Source organism: Crinia signifera, chromosome 6 (genome assembly GCF_055691185.1).
Source record: "Crinia signifera chromosome 6, ASM5569118v1, whole genome shotgun sequence".
Classification (NCBI taxonomy): Eukaryota; Metazoa; Chordata; class Amphibia; order Anura; family Myobatrachidae; genus Crinia; species Crinia signifera.
In genome coordinates, this window is record NC_139222.1 from 102,281,048 (window position 1) to 102,298,125 (window position 17,078).

A 17,078-nucleotide genomic window follows, 5' to 3' on the forward strand; every position below is an offset into this window, starting at 1 on the left:
AGATCAGGGTTGCCTACTTTTGAAAAATCATTTCAGGGAGAAAAGTAATCGCCAGGGGGGCGGGCCTTGCGTTGCCAGGGGCGGGCCTTGCGGTGTCAGGGGGCGGGCCTTGCATCACCAGGGGGCAGGCCTTGCAATATTTTGATAAGCATGCAGCCAAATTGTGTTTATGTATGGGTGTATTTGAAAGTGGCAAAGAAGTTCTGTTTCACATAGGACACTGACTAAACAATTGGCTCTGCGGATGGATGCCCAGTGGAAGGAGAACCAGGGGAAGCATGGCCGATTGATGACCAGGGCAGGGGCAGTGGCAGCACAAGGAAGATGAGGTGACTGCCTCAGGTCAGTGTGTGGGGGTGGGGAGCTGTTAATTAAAGGTCCCCGGGGAGTGTGGGCTCTGCTAGGGGTGATCATCCCTAAAATAATGTGCAACTTTATTTTTCTATACAGTGTACATGTACACTGACTAAACAATTGGATGGATGCCCAGTGGATGGGTAACCAGTGGAAGCATGGCTGTTTGATGACCGGGGTGGGGGCAGGTGCAGCGCTCGGAAGCCAGGTGAGGTGACGTGACAACTGCCTCAGCCCTCAGGTTGGTGTAGGGGGGAAACTGTGAATAAGGAATAAGGTCCCCGGGTAGTAGTGTGGGCTCTTCTGGGGGTGTGCGTGCTCCTTTTGGGGTGCACAGCTGTAAAGAAAAAGCCATACTTACACACGCATGCTGCACGGCGAAGTCTTCTTTCACTTTCTCCCGCAGCTCAGCTTCCTTCACGGTACTTGTGTATTTTGGCGGTGCCCATCGCATCGCATACCATAACGCATACGATGGTATGCGATGCGACGCGATATCGTACGATAGTGCACAATGGCATACAATTTTGAAATTGTATGCCATTGTACATGGCATACAATGCCATACGATGCGATGCGATTAAACATTGTATAAGCACCCTAATGAGTGCTTATACAATGTTAAGCACCCTAATGGGTGCTTACAATGTTAAATGCACCCCCACGCCACCCCCCCACTATAAACGTGAACCCGAAGCGTGGCGAGCGGCGGCGGTTCGCGTCCTACGACCTTTTCATACCCCCACTATCCACGTCGGCGTGGAGTTGAGAATAGAATAGTGTGGCGAGCGCAGCGAGCCACCGAGCCCGAAGCGTGGCGAGCCCCGCGAGGGGACGCGGATACCTGTGAAGCCCGCGAAGGGACGCGTTTACCTGTGAAGGTATCCGCGTCCGCTCGCCACACTATTCTATTCTCAACTCCACGCCGACGTGGATAGTGGGGGTATGAAAAGGTCATAGGACGCGTACCGCCGCCCCTCGCGGGCTCGCAGCGCTCGCCACGCTTCGGGTTCACGTTTATAGTGGGGGTGGCATTGGGGTGCATTTAACATTGTAAGCACCCATTAGGGTGCTCAAAAGCACCCTTTAGGGTGCTTATACGATTTTTTATCGTATAGGGGGTCAAAATCACGTCGCATCGCATGCCATCGGGGGCGCCGCCAAAATCGCATGCCATCGCATGCCATCGGGGGCGCCGCCAAAATACACAAGTACCGCCTTCACTTCCGCAGTCCGCGATGGCTTCTGCGCATGCGCGAGAAAATGGCGATGACGTCGCCAACGTGATGACGCAACGTGTCGCATCACCGATGATCTCTGGCGCATGCGCAGTAGGCTATGCGGAACCGCGAAGTGCTGCTGCGGGAGAAAGGGACCCTCTTCCGGGAGTCTGTGAGATATCCCAGAATTCCGGGAGTCTCACGGAGAGTCGGCAACCCTGATATAGACGGTTATCCATTTCCTTTGAATGATTAACCTGTGGGCCAATAAAAGCACGGAGGTGGGGCTTCAGACTGTTGGGGAGCAGGGCTATGCTCCGTGTCCTGACACTTTGAAAAAAAAAAAAAAAGCAAAACATCGGTTTTGCTGTGCCATTGATGGAGGGAAGCCAACTGGTTCTCCCCCATCGAGAGCAAAAGTATTCAACATCAGCCATAAACCATTGATAATTTTGAATCATCGATGGCTGATGGCCATCCCTAGCAGCAGCCACTGGTGTGGTGGCCACACCAAGGGCCAGATGCACTAAGGGTGCATACACACTGTACAATTTTTTTGACCAATTTGGTTGAAAGACATTTCCATTGAACCCAGTGTCCTGGACTAAAGATGTTGACTAAAGATATTGACGACAGACGAAAGAAGAAAGATCTAGCTACAGTTTATAGGTTCTTTTTGAAAGATATTCAAATTGAGCTGCATGCACAGTTGACGAACAATCTTTATGAACAACTGGCGGGTATGCGCATCATCATTCATCGTTTGTTTGTTGACAATATCTTTTGTCAACATCTTTCGTCCAGGACACTGGGTTCAATGGAAATGTCTTTCAACCAAATTGGTCAAAAAAATTGTACAGTGTGTATGCACCTTTAGCTTCAAAGGTGATTAAATGGAGAGCGATAAACAACCAACCAATCAGCTCCTGCCTGACATTTTTCAAACCCAGCCTGTGACATGGCAGGTAGGAGGAGATTGGCTGGCTGTTTATCACTCTCCATTTTATCACTTTTGAAGCTTAGTGCATCTGGCCCAAACTATGATGCTGTCACATCCACAGAGTGCACAACAATGCCTCTGTGTCCAGCTTCCAAATTCACACATTCTTCAGACACTTGTTGAGATCCTGTGATGAGATTGGACAGGCAATAGTGGGAAGGTTATCATTACTTAACACTCTCCACTAGCCTCCAAACTTTCAAGCGTTCCCTGAAAACTCACCTCTTCAGGCAAACCTATCAAATTTAGGTATAAGCCTCAGAGGCCCTCATGTATTGTCTATAGCTTCCCTAAAGAATATAAACTGAGCAAATAAATCTCTCCCTTCACTTTCTGAACCTCCTATGAATGTATTTATTTATTAATTAATCATCACATACTAAACTCATTTATTTATTTTATTTATTTATACTTAAATATATTCACAATTATAGACTTCCGATGGGGGCCGGGGATGGTTGCAAGCACATGGAGCTCCCGGCTCCCATCCCCTGGAAAAGGAAAGAAGGGGCACTCCGAACAGTGCAGCCAGAGGAGGTCGGATAGTGCGGCTGGAGGAGGACAGAGGTGAAAGCGGATGGTCCCAAATCGGCGGGCGACAGGCGGCAGAGCAGCGGCCCCCAGCCTCAGTGACGGATGCCTCCGGCGCAGCAGCCCTCCCCCCGGCCTGTGGCCAGAGCAGGATGGAGGATGAGGAGGAAAGTGGATGACCCCAGCGCCGGCAGATCAACGGCCGGGGCCCCTCCAGCCTCGATGGAAGTAACGGTCACCTCTGGCGTGGGAGCCACCCCCCTCCCGGCCTGCGGAGGACAGAGGTGAGGAGGGACGTGGATGATCCCAGCGCGACAGGCGGTAAAACGGCCGCGGCCCCCAGCCCCCCTCCCACTTGCTCCTGGGGAGCCCCCCAAGGAGGTGAGGGTCCAAAACTCCAAAATAAATCCCCAACTCTTGCCCCCGGCCTCACTGACTAACTCTACCCCCTCTCCCTGCACTCTGCCCCCCCCCCCAGCTACAGCCAGGGCCCTGACACACTGCCCACACAAGCCTACAGCCTTATGTCCATCCTGTGGAGGGCTGTAGGGAGATGGACTGTTGAGCTCAGCCATGTACTCCCGTGTCTCACATTGTCTCTGCTTTGTTACCTACCTGGATTTTGCGGCAACCAGTGGCGCCGCTGATGGCTGTCTAGGCGCTGTGCAGCTCGGCAGGTATATGTTCCCTGTATGATAACTGTACTGTCTCTGCGGGTTTATGATTTACTTACAATCAAAATCCCGGCGGTCAAAATACAGAGCAATTGACCGACGGTCAAATTACTGACATGGTCAAATTATAGACAGGTCAAAAAACTATGGATTTCCAAAGGACTGTCCTGGAAACAAGAATATTTGTTACTTTAGTTAATAAATATAATTTTTGGGGCCGAGTAATCTGCACTCCATTTACACTTGTGATTTTATAATGCTTTAGCCATCACTCTTTGTTACAGTCGTCCTCCTAGATGTTTTTGGTTTTAATCTACATTCCAAATCGAACTGGCCCACTGGGCTCAGGGAAAACCCTCTGTAGGCCCCACTGCCCGAAAACCCATCCCCTCCTCTATTGATTATGTTATCATTTATTATTACTGTCTATTTGAATTATACAATTTACAGGGCAAATAAAAAAAAAAAAAAAAAAACTCCCAGATTTTAAAAAGGCATGGTATTTGCTATTCAAAATGTTAGATAATCTAGTGTGCATGGAATAGTTTTTAATTGTTTTTTGATAACAGTATCATCCAGATGGTGGCCCTCATTTGTGACACACATTTGTAGTGACTTCCTGATGGAGAGAAGAACACAATTTGCAGGAACATTATAAAGGGCATCTTCACAACATGACAATCCTTTCCAGCGGTACATAACAATGGCTGTTCAGGAACTTAATGAAGGTGATTGGGAGAACCGAATGGCATGGTGTGAGAATAACCTTCACAATGTTCTGCTCACTTTCAGAATCGGCTACAAATGTGTATAAGTGAATGAGGGCCACCATGAGGACCACATCTTATTCAAAACCAGTTGAAAATAAGATGTATTAAGATGTATTCCACTTTTAGATGATGTAAAAAAAAAAATCATATTTCTGAACAGGCAGGTATTCAAAGTTTCGCCTTATTTCCGATTATCTGAAATAAGGGGAATTGGATTATTCAATCTCAGCAGTTTTTGCCAAGGTAATTTAGCATCCGTTTCCACAGAAATAGATGTGGATCTGCAAATTTTTCCAGAAATCATGAAAAAAGGAAACACACTGAATAGATGAAATGTAAATTCCATCTATTATTTGCAGAAACAGACACTATTTTTCGATGAAAAACTGAAATTTTTACTCACCCTGTACATATATTACATTATATTGCACAAGACTGAGGTGTACATTATCATGCATGCACTAGCAGTATTTACAATATATATTTATCAAGGGGTCAGATCATGTGCTCTTTAAGAGTTAGCCAAGGCTAAATGGTGGCTGGCTACATGGGCCCTTACCTCTGCATTACCACAGTGGACCCTTCAAGTCTTATGCTGGGTACACACCAGGACGACTATGGCCCAATCTCCTCAATCTAGATCCAATTCCGACCAATTGGATGTAGATTGTAGGTAGATTGGGCCCTTTTTTTCCCCTGTTCTGGTCTGATCCCGATCCGATGCGCGGCCCCGCGGGTCGGTCGGTCGTTATTCAGATCCTACCTGCTGCAGGTAGGATCTGAAGAACGACCATACAGCCGGGTGCGGGGCGCGATCGGATCCGCTCACGGTGCACATCGTGAGCGGGTCGTGCCCCCCCGCGTCACCGTGAGCGGGTCGGACGAGACACTGACGACCCGCTCACGATGTGCATCGTGAGTGGGTCGTCGTGGTGTGTACCCTACATTAGTCCAACCATACTTTATAATACAACCCCAGAGTTTTCAATATGGACTGTGCAGGAATGGAGAGACAGCATGATTTTGTTCAAAACATACCAGCATCTCTGGCTGGTGTTAAGCTAAGTACACACAATGCAAAATATTGGACATTATAGTTCCGCCGCAGATCAGAATGATAAAGTCCACATCATATAGTATGCATCCACGATTGAAAACTCCTGTCCAATGTCAGCAGGATCATCCCATCCTGTTTTCTGCATGTCATACGGTTTGACCAATTTATTGCACCAACGTATGATATATCATGCAGTACGTACAGTAGAGAGTCTAGTCTGACGTTCTCTGCTCCCTCATCACACATTTGGCTCATGCACACTGGGCTTTAAACAGGAGGACAGCTTTTTCTCCAATGGGATCGGTTAGCTATTTATTCAAATAAGGAAAGCACTGTTGGAGGAGAAATAAGCTGGGAATATTCCATGAAAGGAGACTGTGCAGTAGAGATTTTATTTACATTCACCAATAGACAAGGGCACAATAAATAGATCTGCATTCTTATTCCTAGACTGTTTTAGCCAATAAACTGCTTTGTATCATTGTATAAAATTCACAGTACTTATGGCTTCTTTAGGTTAGGCTGAAAAGCTGCAGCATCTCCCTATCACATTGCATCTCCAGCACAAAAAGAAACAAGAACAAACCATAGCAGAGAATATGAATGGACTAAAACAGTGTCAGGAGCAAGTAAGTGCTGTGTGTAGACTTGAAAACATTCAATATTAAATCATGTGCATTCACATTACAGAGCAGCAAAATGACAGACTATATGAAATGGGGCATTTCTACTAAGCAGCACAATCCCAGGATCCAACTAATGAATTGCCTGAAGGACCCTCCATAACCTCCAGTCTGCATGGAGTGAACATGTAATTAGCACCTCACTCTATGGCCCTTATTCTGGTTCACTCGCAAAGGCACATTTCTTCTCAAATGGCCAAAACCATATGCACTGCAGGTGGGGCAGATGTAACTTGTGCAGAGAGAGTTAGATTTGGGCGAGTTATTTTGTTTCTGTGCAGGGAAAATACTGACTGCTTTATTTTTACACAGCAATATAGATCTCACTTTGAAGTAAAACCCCACCCAAATTTTATTCTGTCTGCACATGTTACATCTGCCCCACCTGCAGTGCACATGGTTTTGTCCATTTGAGAAGAAATTTGCCTTTGCCAGTGAACCAGAATAACCCCCAATGTCCATCATTCCTGAGATGGAAGGAAATTCTGGAGAGAGTGGTCACCAAGGAAGAACACAAGTTGCAATCAGATGAGAAAACTTAAGAACAGGGGGGAAAAAAAAAAACAAAACAAAAAAAAACCACTAATATACATTATAAAAAGAGGATGATTAAATATAAATCTAAGTAAAAAAATCTATAAATATCCACAAAGAAAGGTTAGGGAACAGAGAGATCAGTGCAGAGAGACGAGTATTTATGCAAGTACATTATATTTGTACATACAATACTCCAAAGTTATATCTTTGTAACATTATACACTTCTGGTCTCCTTGTCCTTTTATTATTAAAAATGAAGTAATATTCCTACGTAGACACACTTTCCACAAAGCCGAAATTCATGCCAAGCTCAGGCGTTCTCAACGCTGATGTCTGGTGCTGTTGGCTAGGCTGCTGTAAGGGAAAGACCTATCTTCACCTCCCCAAAGCCTGCCCAATTAGAATGGGCCGCGATGTGCCCTCCGTGCAGTTCATATTCTGTCCGTCATTCCGAATACTTCATTCACAAAGTCACAAGTCTGTGTAATGAAATCTCTTCATGAATTACTTTGGAACCAAACCCCGTGACTGTGGGAAATGTGAAGATCCAGAAGGACTTGGGGTCGTGCCGGTCCTTCGTCCAGTCTTAGGTCTAAAAATAATAGATAAAATATATAAAAGGTAAAGCCTAGTAAAATAGGCAGGCTACGTACCAATGACCGTGGGTACTGCTCACTGAACCACTGATGCCCTGTGATAGAGCCAATATCCTTACAGACACATAAACACTCCTGTTGTCTATAATCTGTCTACTTCTATTTATACTGTGGACTACTCCTCTCATCACATTTTTCCCGGCTATACAAATTAAGACTGTCTGATATGACATAGCCAATAATCATTATACAGATGGAGTCCCTCTCATGCTTGCAGCCGCCGGAAAGGGCGGTGCGCGCACGAGACGCTTGCGCGCCCCATTCCGACTGAGCTCCCCGCCACCTCCCCGAACCCCCTCCTAACCCTGCCCGTCTCCTAGGGCCAAGTCGCTGACTGACTGGGACGCACGTGCGTGTGAGATGTTTGCGCGTCCCAGTCTAATGGAGTCCCTCCCCATCAGCGGGGACGTTCTGGTGAGCGCCGGCAATGGAAGAGAGGGGCTCCATCTGTAGGTCTGTATGCAATGTCATGTGTGGATGAACTAACCAGCAACTGATCTATCCATGTGCTAGTAGGAGAGTAGTTGTATGGATCCTGTAAGTCTAGATCAGGCATGTCCCAACTATGGCCCTCCAGCTGTTGTAAAACTACAAGTACCAGCATGCATTGCCACATTTTTGCTATTAGGGAATGCTAAAACTATGGCAAAGCATGTTGGGATGTGTAGTTTTATACACGTCCTCCAACCTTTTCATACCCCCACTATCCACGTCGGTGTGGAGAAGATTTTATATAGCGTGGCGAGCGCACGCGCATTACTTCACAGGTATTACACGTCCACTCGCCACGCTTCGGGCGAGCGGACGTGGATAGTGGGGGTATGAAAAGGTCGGAGGATGCATACCGCTGCACTCGCCACACTTCGGGTTGACGTTCATCGTGGGGTGGCGTTAACAATGGGGGGCATTTCACATACAAATTGCCCATCAGGGTGAGTATACAATCAAAAATCGGGTCCATTGGGCCATTTAACATTGTTCCTTATATAAAATCGAGTCCATTGCATCGGTCGCATTGTATGCCACTATAATGGCATACGATGGACCCGATTTTACATAGGAATTTAACATTGAATACAATGCATTCAATGTTAAATCGCGTCAGTTGCATCGCATACCTTAAGTTAAGGCATGCGATGGACGTGATTTTTTAATTGTCGGAAAAAAGGCTAAAAATAGCCCAAAAATCGCATCGGTCGAAAACCTTAACTTAAGGTATGCGATGACCCTCGACGGGCGGCGTGCTAGGAAACAAGTACCAAAAACTATGTGCTGCACATACTTTTTGTACTGCCTGCTCATCACATTGCATGCAAATCGCATGCGTTGCGATGCAACCCATAACAGGTACGCTCATCGCACCGTGTATGGGCACCTTAAGTAATATGTTTTACATACATTTGTCACCATCAGTTAATAAATAGGGGGCCCTTACAAAATTTTGCTATGGGGCCTACAAATATCTAGTTAGGCCCCTGGTCAACAGGACTGATTCTAATTGTTTTACAGTAAGCATCTGCTCCAGCACATTAATAAATGTAAAATGCAAGATAGTCAGACACAGCCATCACATGTAAAATAATACATACATGGAACAGATCACTAAATGCTAAAATTTAGGCTTGTGAAATATACATATAGGGCAGTATTCAATGTCACCAGCTTTGTGCGGCGAGGATTGCTGAAAACAAGCCATCCTCGCGGTCTAACCCCCTCGCTGCATACAATGTTTTGGGGAAATCCTCTGGAACGGCGAGCTTCGCCACAAATGCAGAGAGCTCCCTGCATATAGTGGCGAGCCTCGCGGTTCTGACGCCCACACTCACCGTTTCCACCTCGCTGAAAAGAACCAGCAAGGTGGAAGCGGAGAATGAAGGGGGGGTCAGTTGAATACTGACCTCGAGATATCGGCACTGCTCGCCGTAAGGGCATTGAATATACCCAATAAACTAAATTGTGTTTATTCCCAAATGTTATTTGATTTCCAAAGACAAGATTACCTCTATCCAAAGTAGCATCTTCTAATATATAATGTATATTTCTACAACATCCATCATTTATTTGGAAGGAACCACCACTTCCAGACAATTCTATTATTCTTGTCAAATAGATTTTGCTACCAGTCATAAGACCACTAAAGAAAACAGGTTGGTGTGCCGGATGCATCTCTATGTAGGCCAATCTGCTTTCTTATGAAGGGCAACAAAAATAGGACCAATGTGCATGGGAAATAGACTTCTACGGTGGTGCAAACGTCACTTTCGTGGCTGCTTACTTATGGAACTTTATTCAGCAGGACCCATACCATTTTTTCTTTACCAACTTTCCTCAAGCCTTAAGAGGGTATTTACCTGGCTTTGGATTTTTTACTGGCTGAACTCTCAAATGTTGAAGCATCTACTTGAAGATCATCTTCATCCTGAAGAGCAGCTTCCAAAGCAGCCTGGACCTTGGGGGCAACTGCTGGACCTTCATATTCACGGGTTGTTCGACTTGGCATATCAAGTTCCAGAAGAACAATGTTTTCTGCCTGTTCAAATAATATCATGTACATAGTAATTTCCCCTAGCAAGCCTGTTTGCACAAAGCAACATTTTAAAGAACTGAGGGGTAGATTTATTAAGCTTGGTGAAGTGATAAACTGTCTGGTTTTTACCACCGTCCAATCAGCTCCTACCTGTAAAGTTACAGGCTTGGTTTGAAAAATTACAGGTAAGAGCTGATTGGCCGGTGATAAAAACCAGACAGTTTATCACTTCACCGAGTTTAATAAATCTACCCCTTAATCTGTACACCCAGCTTAATACTGCATTGTGCATGTGGTGGGGCCCAAGAGGAGGCATCCTTACAGATTAGTAGCGTGGGTCATACTTAAAATGCTATTGAATGATTTGATCATCTATAATCAGTTTCTCCTGCTTACCCGGTATCTGGGGTCCGGCCTCACCATCATTGAAAGCTTGGCATGTTGACTCAATGGCCGCTTATATCCTATGGCAGACACCGGGCGTTTCATCATCTGCTGATTACTATAAAAGGGAATGATCAGGAGCCCACATTACCAGACCACAGAATGTGTGCTCAGACCAGCACAGTATACAGGACATGTAAGTAACATGGGGACATGCAAAAGACACTCACTCCAGCCTGCTGATTGGGTGAAGCTTCCATTGATCCTCCTCCTCTTCAAAATAGCACCTGTTCATCATCTTATTTTTCTCTTCCATAGGAATGAAATTCTCAATGATCAGATGCCTGTGTAATATGGACAACCAGTCAGACTAAGAAAAACCAAAGCACAATAGCCTAATTATACTTTTTAATAATAAATGACAAGCTATGCTAAAACTTGGCGCACAGATTACCCCACAGTTGCTGTTATTGAAAAAAAAAACATATTTAATTAGCTAATAATGGCAGCTAGTATCGTGTAAGATTCTATGGGTTTTAGCATATGCTGCGCCATTACCCCTGTGCCACTTTACACAATTCTCCCAGATTATCAGTTATGTAAATGAGGGGCAGCTCTCAGCATGGCAGATGGTTCTGCACTTCATTACTGTGAATGGCATTCAATAATACAGTAAAGGTATTGCGTTTATGGGGGATTTTGCATCAAGAAGTTGTTCATAGCCTGATGGACAAATAGGATTTTGAGTCAAAAATGTGTTAACAAAAGTATTAGCAATTGTACCATGTGTCATGTATAGCTATAATAGAATTCCCCACTGCACATGCACAGCACAAAAATAGTCTGTTTTGGATACACTGCAGTAAAATTCCAATCACAAAGCAGACTGATAAATAATTCAGACGCACACATTCTGCTGGGTTTCAACAGTGAGAGAGAAAAAAGAAAAATCACAGCCAACCAGACTGTTTACCCATCTGCTGATAACCACTGAAGCCTGGGCCAGGACTCCTCATGTGATCTGTCTGAGGAATAATTATGCTACAGTGATAGATATACAAGTACAAGCATGTCTAAAATACAGTGGAGGCAGCGGCGCTTAAAGAGAGGAAAGGACCCATGTGCAGACTCCAGGTGGCCCCACTCTTCTCCTCACTACCATAGACTCTGGCATTGTACGGGAGTCTACAGCGCATGTCTCTAGAAACATGGCACCCGCCATAATCCGGAGACTAAAATCAGTATTGCGCATACATGGCAGCCATTTTGTCAGCAATTTTTGCCACAAATGCATCGGCCGGCCAGGAACTCCGGAGAGGTAAGTATTAAAACATTGGTGCAGTGTGTGTGATGTGGCCCCCCAGGGATCAGGGGGTCCATGTACACTGCACACATTGCACATATTACAGAAACGCCTGAGTGAAAGCAGCCATTTTGTGCACTGGACTATTTTTAGAACAAGGTGGAATATCAATGCACTAAAAAACGGTGACATCATCTAGGCACTTTGTATTTGTGTCTCAGAAATGTCATTGGTTCCCAAAGAAATGACAACATTGTTGTTTCTACTGTATATAGGATAAAGTTCTGTTTTATCAAAACATCCATATAATAAAGACAAAAGGATCCCGTTAACAATGACCGCTGTACTCCCCACACCACCTCATAACACTAACATACTTTAATTTTAACTCTCTGGTAAGCTCATTCTGTGTCTGCTCCAGCTCTTGACGCTCTTTTATGTGCTCCTCCTGTAAGTCGTGGATCTCGGCTTTTACTGCCTGCAGTTTGGAGAAGAGCTGGGAAAAAATGTATTAGTGATAAGGACCAATCAAACCACAATCCCAAACCAAACAGTTATCCCAAGACACCCTTTTTATACAAAAAGTCGTTCACAGCTCACCTTTTTTAGCTTCTTTGTCTTTATGTCAACCTCTTGCTGTAAGGAGCTGTAAGTCTCCTTTAGCTCCAAGGTCTCCTCATCACGACTCTCCATCTGCTGCTGCATCTCTCGCTCGCGACGTTTCTAAGTGATATAGAGACAAATCAGACATGTGTACACCATCCCACTTTTCATGCTATGGACTTTAAAACAAACCTGGCACTTGCCTGCTCAGCAATCTCCTGCCTCTTTTGCTCCAGGACTTTCTGTTGTTCATTTGTGTGGTCGACTATATTCTTCCCACCAACAAGAAGTTTACTCTCCATGGCCTGAGAAACAAGACTCAACATTACTGTTAGTGATATGGTGTTGTCATTATAATGGAGCTGGAAAAATGTTACTGGACCATTTTCTATCTCTGTAACCCCCATCTCATGTGCATATGCCAGCAACCATGCCACAGGTTGCTACGGCTCCCACACACTGGGCCTTATTCTGATCGGTGCGGCCCGATCAGAATATGCGGCCGCGACCGTGCAGGCGAATCCCCGCCTTCCATACGGATCGCCACCTGCCGTCCGTACGCGGATATGTGGCGATCCGCATGAAATTGGACGGGGATACGCCTCCTCCGTCTTGGGAGCTGCCCCTGCATTCGATGGTCGCCGAACATCGAATGCAGGGCCGCACGCTCCACCAGGTCCCGCAACACAAGACCACACGGACACTTGTCCGTGTGAAAACATGTATGGGGGCGGGCAGCTGACATCCGGCGATGTCAGATGCCCGCCCCGTACCCACGCGTCACGGCCTCATTACCATGCATACGCCCCGCGTTTGCATGGGAACGCCCATGAAACGGGGGGCGTATGCATAGGGTAATGAGGCTAAGTAGCCCCTCACGCCCCTCTACGCCCCCTGTGCGGCGTATAAAGAATCCGTGCGGCGAAATCGCCTGCACACGCGCAGAGTGACCTCTGCACATGCGCAGTCGGAAACCATCGGCGGTCCGACCGCATGCGGAAAAATCCGCACAGAGCAGAATAAGGGCCACTGTGCTACGATCCTAGAGCTGCGATTTGGAAACGCTAAAAAAGGCGGTGTTTTTGTTGTGCTGCTCCAGACACTGTTGTTACGGTTCTAGAGTTCTACAGTGTTCTAGAGCTGAGAGTTGGCTGCAATTTCCAGTATTAGACAATGCACTGGATAAGATGGTAGTCATATAACAATGCCAAAGGAAAAGTTGGCAACAGAAGATAGATTCTATGCAATATGATTGGAATTGAATTGATGCTCATTTTATACAGATGCTTATAAGTTAATTCACATCTTTTATAACCCCCAAAATGGTTTTAATTTACACAAAGTGCCTGTTCTAAAGTTGCTGGCTTCTTAATTTTGCTCCTGGCTTTTAATTGATGGAGAAACGTGTCCAGCCCCGGTTTTATATATTAACATGTATTTTATATTAGGCACATGGATTAATGTCCAATATTGTGTCACTAGAGGTAGTACTGCACCAAGCGCTGTGGGAAACCAACTGTGCCCCAATATACAATGTGGGCTCTGAGATGCTTCTCATAATCATGCTCTTAGGAAAAACAAACCTATTTGATAACACATGGTAAAGAACTCAATAGTACAGTATCTTATAATAACCAATTAGATATCACCTTTTATTATTCTACAGCAAAAGATAGAAGTTAGATAGTTGCTATATTTACTTGCATAACGTTATTACAGAAGTACATCAGCAAGCTGTAGCCTGTACTGGGGTCACGCTCCTTACCTTTACTTTGGCCGTCAACATTTCCATGGCTTCTCTCTCTTTTTTTAAGTCATTCATTTTCTTCTCCTTTTCCTTTAGAAGCTTCAGTTTCTCTTCTGCCACTAAACTATGATCTTCTACAATTGCCTTCTTCTCAATTTCTAGCTTCTCTTGCTGCTCCCTCCAATAGCCTTCTTTATCCTCCACTTCATCCTCTCCCTCATAAGAGTCTCCTTCCTCTTCGTCATCTCCCGAGTCCTCCATACCCGGTCTTCTTTTTCCTTTTCTATGTCTTTTCACCACAACCCTTTTTTCCAGCTGTGCTTTCAGCCTTGCTATCTCCTCTTGGAACTCCCGCAGTAATGCATCCTTGGGGTCTTCATTCACTCGAGGTTTGTTCTTTATGTTCTTGGCACGGTTAGAGTAGCGTAAAGTGGTCAAAGTCTCCTCCACATTATACGAGGCAGGTCCAATGTTGGCTACCATGACCGTTTTGGCATTGCCACCTAGAGAGTCTTGCAATAACCTAGTAAGCTTAGAATCTCGGTATGGTATGTGAGTGCTCTTGCCATCCACAAGGGCAGATATAACATTTCCTAGTGCAGAGAGGGACAGATTAATTTTTGTGGCCTCTTTAAGCCTTTCCCCTTGAGCTCCAGTCTTTGCTTGTCGCTCACTTCCTGCCAGATCGACAAGATTCAGCTTTCCTACACGAATGTGGTTCTCACCATCTAGTCCGAGTTCACTGCATTCAACGGTGATCATGAAGATAGCATGTGAGCGTGAGCTGTGTTCATTCATGTTGGTGGCGCCAACAGAGCGGTTCTGATTTCCCACATTCATAACATGTTCTATCTCCTTTACGCTCTTAGTGACAAAAGAGGAAAGATCCTTGACATAGACACCGGTGTCAGGTCTTTCTTTAAGCTCCAAGCGTTTTGATTGATCTTTAGAGAGAAGGTCTCTGATTTCTTCCTGATAGATTTCTAGATATGAAGCCCTTACCAGATACTGTTGGTTTTGGGACCTTGAAATGTGTGTGAATACGTGTTCAAATGAATTTGGTATGACCCCTCTTTTTTCAGGGTCACCCCGTAGGCCTTCCATAGTAAAGGTTTTCCCAGTTCCTGTTTGGCATAGGCCATATGCAGATTGTTCCATTGAAGCCAAGCAAGACAGAATCCACTAGTGGCCTAAATGTCTCATCATACAACTCCACCTGCTTGGAATTACTATCATACACTGCATCAAATGTAAAGGTTTTCGGCAAATCGTTGGAGGCTCCTTTCTGAATTCGTACGGACACCTGGCCAAGCTTGACGTCCACATTTACCACTTTGTCATATCCTGCAGATATCTCCTTGCTGTTCATAGGCCGGCACCGCACCACAACCCGCACAGACTCGGAGCTCTTTAGCTTTGACATCCTGTATTTCTGCAATCAGTCTGGTGCTCAGGGACACTTATCAAGCCGGAATGCCCACTTACCACCCTACATAATAAACAAGAATCTTGAGATTAGGTTTATTTATACTGTGCTGCATGCACATGAATATGCTGTAAACATATAAAACACAGAAAACAGATAACGGTAGAAAGCAATGCTCGGTTTTGTAATCAATACATTAACGTGTTTCAGGAATACCTCCATCAAAGCTGGCATACTTATAGAGTCTGGTTTGTAGAGTATATATATCAGCTCTACAGAACATCTGCTGTCTGTATACCACCGACCCCCCCTCTCTTTTGCATGCTTTGCTCAAGGTCAGTGTGTCAGCAAAGTGGGTCACAGAAAAAGATGTGAAAGGAGGGGGGCAATCTGAGAGGAGAGGAATCTGGGTAGAATATTACAGTGAGCAAAAGGTTGTTACTGACTGAAATCAGCGGTATCTTTTCCAATATGCCGTTCTAAACCATGAAGGTTTATAAATGTGTGTAAGCTATTACAGAACATGTACCAGTGTTCATTCCTCCTTTTTATACTGTAACCTGTTGAATACACATAAAAAAAAAAAAAAATTCTTATAATTGCATTATGGATCTCTGCCAGTTTGGCTATAATGGTTTTTTAGTGTAATCAGAAAAGGCCCTTAATGACCATATAAATATTGCTACACTTGAGAGCTCATCTACGAAAGAGGATTTTTCAACGGTTTTTCAGTTCATGCAAAATACTTAAAAGCTTGTAAATTGTATGATTTGTTTAGACGAGCAACTTAAAACATGTCATGGCATTTGAATTTTTTTTTTTTTAATTGATATTGCATTTACAATATATCACAGGTGCATTATTTTGTATTGCATGAAACAGGGTTCAAATAAACTTTAATCATATTGAATTACATTTGGTTACATTTGTATTATTTTAATAAGTTGCTTTGTGTATTAAACGGTTTCTACAAGTCAAAACTTTTCCTACACTTAAGATTACTTATTTAAAAATAATGACATTTATTAAAAAAAAAAAAGTTGCATTTGTGGGAGGGTATACTGTTATTTTTATAGGTCACCTGAAGTAAGTTGTTCAGTTCTGGAGACCCTGGGGTTTATTTACGTCAGGCATGTCCAAACTGTGGCCCTTCAGCTGTTGTGAAACTACACGTCCCATCATGCCTTGCCACAGTTTTGCTGTTAGGAAATGCTAAAACTATAGCAAGGCATGCTGGGATGTGTAGTTTCCCAACAGCTGGAGGGCCATAGTCTGGACATGCCTGATTTATGTAAATGAGAGTTCTATTGAAGATGGGGTGTTGCTATAGGCAACCAATCAGATTGTATCTATTATCTTCTAGAACAGAGATGGGGAACCTTTGGCCCTCCAGCTGTTGTTGAACTGCATATCCCAGCATGACCTATAGCATTTTCAGCATAGCCAAATAGCAAAAATGTAGCAGGGCATGCTGGGATGTGTAGTTCAACCACAACTGGAGGACCAAAGGTTCCCCCATCCATGTTCTAGAAGGTGCTAAATAAAAATGAAGTAGATTCTGATAGGTTGCTATGGGCAACAACCCATATTCACTAGAACTCCCAT

The 17,078-nt window shown here is 44.7% G+C and overlaps 1 protein-coding gene across 1 annotated transcript in view; it reads right to left on the reverse strand.

Moving 5' to 3' along the window:
* Positions 1–5,979: 5,979 nt before the first annotated feature.
* Positions 5,980–17,078, reverse strand: part of KIF3B (kinesin family member 3B) — a 27,873-nt gene continuing 16,774 nt past the window's right edge. The window contains 9 exon segments of the mRNA XM_083146583.1: positions 5,980–7,419; positions 9,835–10,013; positions 10,407–10,512; positions 10,625–10,738; positions 12,075–12,193; positions 12,298–12,420; positions 12,504–12,605; positions 14,066–15,194; positions 15,196–15,536. Coding sequence (XP_083002709.1) covers positions 7,332–7,419; positions 9,835–10,013; positions 10,407–10,512; positions 10,625–10,738; positions 12,075–12,193; positions 12,298–12,420; positions 12,504–12,605; positions 14,066–15,194; positions 15,196–15,470 — 2,235 coding nt within the window. The 5' untranslated portion in view covers positions 15,471–15,536 and the 3' untranslated portion in view covers positions 5,980–7,331.